Source organism: Dromiciops gliroides, chromosome 1, assembly GCF_019393635.1.
Source record: "Dromiciops gliroides isolate mDroGli1 chromosome 1, mDroGli1.pri, whole genome shotgun sequence".
NCBI lineage: Eukaryota > Metazoa > Chordata > Mammalia > Microbiotheria > Microbiotheriidae > Dromiciops > Dromiciops gliroides.
The window spans coordinates 15,640,589-15,649,531 of NC_057861.1; the positions used below are offsets into that span (position 1 = coordinate 15,640,589).

Consider the following 8,943-nt stretch of genomic DNA (forward strand, 5'->3'; position numbering starts at 1 on the left):
CTGGGGGTCAGCTACGTGGTACAGTGGGTAGAGCACCGGCCCTGGATTCAGGATGACCTGAGTTCAAATCCGGCCTCAGACACTTGACACTTACTAGATGTGTGACCCTGGGCAAGTCACTTAACCCTCATTGTCCTGCAAAACAAAACAAAACAAAAAAAAGAAGCAGCAGCAGCAGCAATAATCTGGCCAATTGCAGGAGAAGGGAAGGGCCAGAAGACTGATATTCCTGTTTCCTTTGAGTCCTTTCTTAATTTATGATCATTAGGAATTATTCTTCCTGTGAGGTGACAGCAGACTCTGTTTCTCTTTTGTCCTGTAGATTTAAAGGGATCCCTGCAGGTTCTGACTGTCTCTGCCTCATCCACAGTGCCAGACCTCCTGCTTTTGTAATAAACTGGGGCATCTCTGCTTCATTGCAAGTTGGAGTTCCCAGAATAATCCCTAGGCACTGATTTATAATCTGAATAAGTACAAACCCTTATCCCTGCAGACAGGGTGTAACTGTAAGACCAGTACATTGCATTTCTTCTTTTTCTTTTTTTTTTTTTTTTTTTTTTTGGTGAGGCAGTTGGGGTTAAGTGACTTGCCCAGGGTCACACAGCTAGTAAGTGTTAAGTGTCTGAGACCTGATTTTAACTCAGGTCCTCCTGAATCCAGGGCCGGTGCTCTATCTCCACTGTGCCACCTAGCTGCCCCTACATTGCATTTCTTCTTAAGAATAACATGGCACACTCTGTCTAGCCAAGTACTGAGCATAGGCCCTTCCAAAGCGGGTGTCTCCTGAGCTCAGAGCATTTTGGGGGACCATTGTTAGATTCTTTAGAGGGGCCTCACTTGAATAAAAGCTGTTGACCTTTCAGGTTACCTCGAATCAGCCTCCGGGCTGTGTTGAAGGGGTGACTACAGAGCCATTGGGTTCTCTCCTCCATAAGGAGAGCTCTTATCTTAAAATGTCTTGAGCCTTTTGGTTTTACCCCAGAATAGTTCACAGGCTTGGGGTGACTAAGTGGCCCAGTGGATAGAGCACTGGCCCTGAATCTCACCTCAGATACTTACTGTGTGACCTTGGGCAAGTCACTTTAACCCCAATTGCCTTAAGCATCCAGGGCCATCTCCAGTCATCAGTGACCTTGCACTGCCCTCCCTCACTTAAATCCAATTCAGTGCAAGTCATGACATCACCCCACGTCGTGGTCCTCTTGGAGAATGAGGAGAAACAGGAACGATAGTTCACAGGTTCAGTGGACATAGTCCTCACAGAAACTCGCGCTCATGCAGCACTTCAGGGGTCATGCTCTTAGCAGCCCCGTGGGGTAGGATGTGTGTCATTGCCCTCATTTTACAGACAAGGAAACCGAGGCTCACAAAGATGTCAGGAGAACCTGACTCTGTCCCAGTGTTCTTGCTGTTGGGCCCAAGAGCTGCTAGAGGATTGAAGTTGGCGCTCCAAGGCCCAGGCCCTGCTCCTCATTAGCTGTGTGGCCTTGGGCAAGTCGCGCAGCCTTTGTGGGACTCAGTTAACTCACCCGTTAAAATGAGGGGGGGTGTGAGATGTTCCCCAAGGTCCGTTCCACCTCCTTCCACAAATGTCTAATCAGGGTCTGTCTCATCAGTCAGTTGGCCTGTTCCAGAGTCACACCTCGTCTTAGGGAGGCTGACGTGGAGAGGGAGCAGCTCTTGGCTCCTTCCCCTTGGAGGGCGCCAGCGAGTAGCTGCTGATCTGGGGAGGGGGTAGATGTAGGAATTGGGGAAGAGAATTGAGGAGCCCTTAGCCTGCCGCTTGGGCTTCCAGTCGAGGGCTGGCTCCAGGCCTCAGGTGCCCGTCATGGCCATTGGTGACAGGCGACTCTTCTGTTTGCTTTAGGCCTCCAAGTTGGAGAAGCAGAACAGCATGCCAGAGAGCGACTACGACAATACCACCCCCGACTCAGAGCTGGATGACACAGGGTATGTCTAGGGGGTGCACATGGCAGCAGGCAGCCCTGCTTCAGGGCATCTCTGCCCACCACCCTCCTGTCATGGGCAGACGTCGTCAGCATGCCAGCACGTCGGCTGCATCAGATTCCAGGGCTGAGGTGGCATCGTGTCTCAATTAGAGCCAGAGAGGCCCGTCTGTCTCTCTGTCTCCCCCTCCCCCACATTCCCATTTCTTTCTCCCCCCCACCTCCCTCCATCTCTTTCTGTTTCTCTCTCCCTCCATCTCCCCCTCCCCCACTCTCTCTCCCCTCCCCTCTGTCTCTGTCACCTCCTGTCTTTCTCTTTCAACAGAATTTCTGCATGAATTTCCCCAGTGATCTGGTTCCCTCTAAAGTGAACACGCAGTTTCTATTCTAGTTCTCCTTTTGTGGCCGTGGGACTCTTTCTGGGGGAGATAGCTTTATTTAGACACCAGGAAGAAGAAGAATCCCCCGTCTGTCCCCATTGTCAGTCTTCCTCGTTCTCCCTTTTTTGTGAAATCTAAAATATGAGACGTTGGAGCTGGAGAGGACCTTAGAGTCTTTGAGGCTGGAAACGGGCCTAGACTCAAACGACCTGCCTGAGGTTGTGGAGATTCCCACCCGGGTCCTCTGGCTCCATGCTGCCTCCGTAATCCCGTCCAACCCTGAGGTGGATGGGAAAGGTTCCGAGTGAGCCATAGCCGCCTAGTGAGGAAAGTTAAAGACTGAGGTCTGAGCCATGCCCCCCGAACAGGCCGGAGCCCCCCTCCGTACGCCCCTCACTCATCGGCCTCGTGTGTCATCGCTTACCTTCCTAGGTCCAGCAGAAAGGCCAGACAGCGGAGCGTCATCTGGCCCTCGGAGGGAGCCATTCCCGAGGTGGGAGACCCACACAGCGTGTCGAGTTCCACCCTACCGAGCACAGAAGACGTCATCCGAAAAACTGAACAGATCACCAAGAACATCCAGGAGCTCTTGCGAGCTGCCCAGGAAAATAAGCATGACAGGTAAGACGAAGCCTTCCTGGAAGGCCCTGCGGGCCAGGGGAATCAGGAGGTGTGGCCGTGCCTGCCTATGGCGGCGGTTCAGAGGCTGCTCAGCGATGAATTCAAATGTGACATTTGCAGAGCAAAGATATCGGGCACTCGGTGGTCTGAGGTGCTGAGCCCCCCTCTCTGGGCGGTTCCAAGCAGAGGCCGGATGGCCCTGGCTGGGCACAGTGTCACTGAACGAGGGGTTGCTTTGGGCCCTTCCAGTTTTGAGAATCTCAGCGTCTGTGATGTTGTAGAAACGTTCACTTTTGAAAATCTTTCCGGAAGGTAAAAACTCAATGAAAGTGGCACCGTGAGCTATGGTATCATAGAGATCCTCCTACCTAAGATGGGGTCAGGAAGACCTGGGTTCCAATCCAGCCTGGCACTGGCTGTGTGACCATGGACACATCTCTCACTTCATCCTCTGTAAAGTGGGGATCATAAGAGTGCTTAGCTCCCAGGGTTTTTGTGAGAATACAATGAGATCGTAGTCGTAAAGGGCTTTGCAGCCCTTAGAAGAGTCTGGGGGCGGGGCGGGGTGTAGTAGTGGCGGTGGTAGGTGGTAGCAGGTGGTAGCAGGGTAGGGCTGGTAGTGGCCAGTCAGTAGTTAGTTCTGTTGGTGCTGCTAGTGTTAGCGATGGTGGTGGTGGCAGCATCATCCGTGTCAATCAGGGGCCATTTGCACTTACCCCAAAGAAAGCACAACTTTGTCGAGGGTCTCCTGTGGGCGTCTCTCAAACCTTCTCTGGTCCTTCCTGCCGCTGTTGTGCCAGAGGGGACCACTTTTATATATGTACAACGTGGTGCTGACATTACTGGTCTGCTTCCTCTGAAGGCATTTTTCTTGCCCCAAACAAGTTAACCCTAAGTGAAATCATTGCCCTAAATCTGTTTTCTTTCCGTGTCGGGAAAGGAAGGTACTTGGACAGAGCCTCCCTCCGGCTCTTCCTTTAACTGAACCTGACACCTCGTGGGGTGAGGGGTTGGTTCCAGGATGTGATTTGCTTTTTCTCTGACTGACTTACATTTTGGTTTCTTACCGGGCTGAATCTTGCCAAAGATACTGAAAAGTAGAATTCTTTCTTTAATAAGAAGAGTCCCCCCAGCCCACGCCAACGTGCTGCTTTAAAGTTTGCAGAGCACTTCACAAATATCATTTCATTTGATGCTTACAATAACCCTGTGAAATAGGGACTGTGCTTAACCCACTTTACAGATGGGGAAACAGGCTGACAGAGCTGACGTCATTTGCCCAGGGTGACACAGCTAGAGCACGTCTGGGGCTGGCTTTGGTCTCAGCTCTTGCTAAACCCGGCCCAACCCAACCCTGTGGGCACTGTTGGGCAGTTTTCTCCTGATGGTTCTATTTAGGTTTCCAGCAAGCGCAATGGGTCCTGCCCCTCATCCCCCTCCGCTTCCTTCCCCTCCGGCTGTGAGCAGCAGAGTGTTCTGGGGTCACACTTTGTTCCCTCCCAGCCCTCTAGGGCACACATCTGATACCTCCTGCCCTTTCTTCTTGCTCTGCCTTTATGGCTCTGCAGGGTCTGTAACTGGCTGAGAGTCATGCCTGGCCACTTGGCCATCCTGAGTGAAGTGGCCGTGTGGCCACAGGCTCCTCCTGGTGCCCTCAGTGCCACAGTAAAGGCTTCCTGGCAGTTCCTCCCACTAGACAGGCTGGAGTGGCAGCCCTCACAGGGAGTGACTGCACAGCCTGGGTGTTTAGACACCTTGGTTCTCAAAATGACTCTCCCAGACTCGGTCAGGCTTCCTGCACCACTCTCAAGAACACCAGCCCCTTCTTTGTCCTCGCTCCTCTCAGTTGACAAGCGCCATCTTTGGTTCTCACCCAGGGATCTGCCTTTTTTCTTGTTTTCTCCCATTTGTGAAAAATGGACATGTCTTGTCCCTTCCTGCCTGCAGAGGGTACAGGACAGCACTTGCCCTGTGCCATGGCTTTGCTTCTGACCCACTGGGCGGCCCCACACTCTGAACTAGGTCGTTGCTTTTGAGTAATCTGTTGCTTCATCTTGCAGCTATATTCCATGCTCGGAGAGGATACATGTGGCCGTGACTGAAATGGCAGCCCTCTTCCCCAAAGTAAGTCATGAGTCTGGGGTCCTACTGCAGTGTCAACCCAGTGAGATACGTGGAACGTGGGGGTTGGTTTGCTTTGTGACCTGATCTCGCTAAAAATCTGTGGCACATCAGGCGAACTCTCAGAGAAAGCATCTCTGGGCCTTGGCAGCAATGTCAGTTATTGGGTGATGGGTTCATGAAAGTGTTAGTTAATTAATAGAGTATTCCAGTTGATAAAATGCCAGCTAAGCCCGCTCTCAATCTAGTTAATATCTTGTGTGGTTGAACTTTATCTTCCGTCTTTCTCTTTAGAAACCCAAATCTGATATGGTGAGGACTTCGCTGCGCCTCCTGACGTCCAGTGCCTACAGACTCCAGTCTGAGTGCAAAAAGACCCTGCCAGGGGAGTCCAGCTGTCCTGCGGACATCCAGCTGGTCACCCAGCAGGTCATTCAGTGCGCGTATGATATCGCCAAGGCTGCGAAGCAACTGGTGACCATCACCACCAAAGAGAACAACCACTGAGGCTCCTCTTCTGGTTTTTAGTCTTTGTAAGATCCAATTTCAAATTTAGACGTGGAACTTGACAGATTTTTACAAAAAAAAAAAATTTAGTGGCAGAGTAAACTTTTTAAAATAAAACTCAGTATTATTTTTGCATGTTTTCTAACAAATTTTTCACTATTAATTTAACCCACTTGCCTTATTTTGTGCCTGTTTTGCCAGTTTTGTTACTGATCCTAGTATGTCGTAAACAGCTCTTGGGTTGATTTGTCCATTACATGCAAAAACTTGATGTTTGTCATCTCCAGCAACTTCCTGTCGTCTGTGGTTAAAACTATGAAGAGAGCTTTAGGAAAAAACGTCGTCAAGACAATTGGACTCAAACTGTACAATCTCTGTCCCATGTATAAGCATTGTGCAATTACTAGAATTTCAACAGGTTCCTGCAACTCCTGGGAAGTTTGGAGTGTCCGAGCCCATGCAGGGTGAGGTGCTTTCTGATCACCCGCCTTGTCAGGAAGCATGGGCACCGGCGGCTCACTTCTCGACAGGCTGGTCTTTCCCTCTTATCCCGTGCCGCCACTCTTCAACGACCCTGGAACAAGGCACTCTGGTCTTTATTTGGGAGTTATCCTGGGGCAGGATCTCCAGCTGGAGGGTTTAGGTTCAGTTAAGGCTCTTTGCCTTATGATTATAGTTATCTAAACTGACTGCATAGAGCCCATGACTGAAGTAAGCCATGACTGGTTCTGCAGACACTCAGATGAGATCAAGAGTCAAGAACAGCCAGTGTCGCCCCTGCTACAGAATTCAGTATTCCTTCATCCCTCTAAGCCTCCAGGCATTTCTTGGTCCTTCAAATGAGTCTTCATGCTGCCTGAGCCCCCCCAAGAAGCAGCCACCACATGTCATCGCTTGACGGCCAAACGTCCCAAAGCTGTGACATCTGGTCAGAGAAAGATGGCCCCTTCACTCCCATCGTAAAGGGCTGTATGTGGGTGTGGTTCAGAGAAGCAGGGCCTCTGTCCAGGGTGGCCACGGCTGTGTACCCTGCTTTGCCCCTGGATCTTTGCTGTCTGTTAGGAGACATTGGTTGGCTCTTTTTTTAATTACATCTGCAATCACCTACTTGTCGTTTTGCAGATGAACCCATTGGAATAACGATAGTAAAATGTGGTCTGCTACTTCAGATTTTGTCTAAGCTTGTCTGTGTGCTAAATGGGTTTCTCTTTTCACAAAAATGGTTTGATGCAAAAACATGTTTGTAGCTTTGGCCATACCTACCATGGAATCAGCTCTGTTTCTAGTGCGTTGGATTTTGGGTTTCCCCCAGATTTGCTCTCTTGAAGACAAAGGGGGTGCATGGGGGTGTGAGTCTGGGTGTGGATGTTGGGGGAAGAACTCGTTCTTGTCATTCTCATCACTTGTTTGCATTGCCACCAAGTGCCATAACCTTGTCAGATGCTCATGGAGCTGTCACTGTCACTGCCTTAGACAGAGGGACAGCTCTGGGGGTGGAAGGGTCACTGTATTTTTGTTTAAAAAACAATGCCTGGTAACTGTCTTTGTCCTTCTTATTTGTAAATATTTGCTCCTCCAGTTTGGTTTAGCCATGTCAATCCTATGACAATTCTGAATCGGTGCCATTGACGAATTGACCAATAGAAGACAGAATGTCTCAAGGGTTCAGAGAGCTAAGCTGTTTTCAGTCTATTGATGAGCTCACATCGAGCGACCCCTTTGTTCCTAAATGATGAGAATTGTCCCAACACATTGTGATGCTTCAGAAAGATGGTGGAAGCAAAAGCGTTTGTGGGCGAGACATTGCGGTCTTAGCGCTTCTCTGTGCTGGGCAGTGCCAAAACCCCCCAGAGAAATCCATAATGAGCACAACGTGCAGGAATGGAAGTGATCCCCAGTGTTCCATGTCATGGGCCCCATTCCGGAGGCTTTCCATTTTGTTGTCCAAGGGCACCCTGTTTTTGGTCCCCTGTTGCACACGTCAGGTCAGAGGGCACCAAAGAGTGAGACTTGTGACTTCTGTTTTTCTGTGTATTGCTCCCTTTCTGAGAAGCCAAGAGGTGCACTTTATGAACACCAGCACTTTAGGAGCAGATGTTACAAACGCCTTTCCCCTGGAGGCCCCTCAGCCGAAGAGCCCGTCCTGCCCATCAAGTGCAAATAGTTTATATTTGCCCAAAAGGGAGACACAGGGCCCTCAGAGGCACAGCTCAGGGCCTGGGACATGATAGCTGATGTGACTTCAAATGTAGGAACTCAGAGGAAACCTTCTATTCTTTCTGCAGCTGTGTCAGTGAGCTTCCAGCAAGTTCATCTCATGTTTCTTTCCTCGTCCTGGGTGAAGTGAAATCCTTTTCTTTTCAAAAATGCTGCATAGGAAAAACAAAAATGCCTTTTTATTGAAAATGTATTTATCAGTGTCACTCATCATTCTGTACTTATGATTTCGCTTTTGTTGTACATTCTATTATTGTAATTATTGTACAACCTTTTAAGTGTTGTAAAATTGTTTTGCATTATGTGCCTGCTAGTTATGCAATAAACAGGCTTTACAAATGTCCGTGACTGGTGACAGTGGCCTCCCCAGCTAAGGAGTTGACTTTTCCATATAAATCTGACCATTCCCCCTTGGTTCTAAATTGAAGAGACTCGAAGTGTTCCACCTACTCATCTGTTCATCCATCCACCCATCTCCCCACCCATCTACCTATCCACCCACCCACGTACCCACCCATCCATCCACCCACCCCTCCATCCACCCATCCACCCACCCCTCCACCCATCCACCCACCCACCCATCCATCCATCCACCCACCCATCCATCCACCCACCCATCCACCCACCCATCCATCCACCCATCCATCCATCCACCCATCCATCCACCCACCCATCCACCCACCCACCCATCCATCCACCCACCCATCCACCCACCCACCCATCCATCCACCCATCCATCCACCCACCCACCCATCCATCCACCCATCCATCCATCCACCCACCCACCCACCCATCCATCCATCCATCCATCCATCCATCCACCCATCCATCCACCCATTCATCCATCCATGTTTCTCTCTTGCTTCTAGGATAATGAATCTGACATCACCTTGGTGAGCATGGTAGAATGGAAGGAATTGGATGGGAAACTGAGGAGCCCCTGACTTAAGACTTGGCTTGGCCACTAACTGGCTGCGTGACCTTGGGCAAGTCACTTCATATTTGACAACAGACATTTATGGAATGCCTACATTGTACAAGGTACAATGGTGAATAGCACTTTTCTTCTGGGGACTTCAGTTTCCTTCTCTTCCTCTTCCTCCTCGTCTAACTGGGTCTGGGGTCCGAGGTCGCAGGTTCCAGTCCCAGCT

General features: G+C 50.1%; 1 protein-coding gene across 10 annotated transcripts in view; it reads left to right on the forward strand.

Annotated features, from left to right (window-relative positions):
- The window catches only part of GIT2 (GIT ArfGAP 2), a 48,211-nt gene extending 40,076 nt beyond the window's left edge, over positions 1 to 8,135 (forward strand). For all 10 annotated transcript variants that reach the window (XM_044004484.1, XM_044004526.1, XM_044004545.1 and 7 more), the window contains 4 exons: positions 1,868 to 1,950; positions 2,759 to 2,947; positions 5,008 to 5,071; positions 5,363 to 8,135. In XM_044004484.1, coding sequence (XP_043860419.1) covers positions 1,868 to 1,950; positions 2,759 to 2,947; positions 5,008 to 5,071; positions 5,363 to 5,575 — 549 coding nt within the window. In that variant the 3' untranslated portion in view covers positions 5,576 to 8,135. The remainder of the gene's footprint in view (positions 1 to 1,867; positions 1,951 to 2,758; positions 2,948 to 5,007; positions 5,072 to 5,362) is intronic.
- The last annotated feature ends 808 nt before the right edge of the window (positions 8,136 to 8,943 follow it).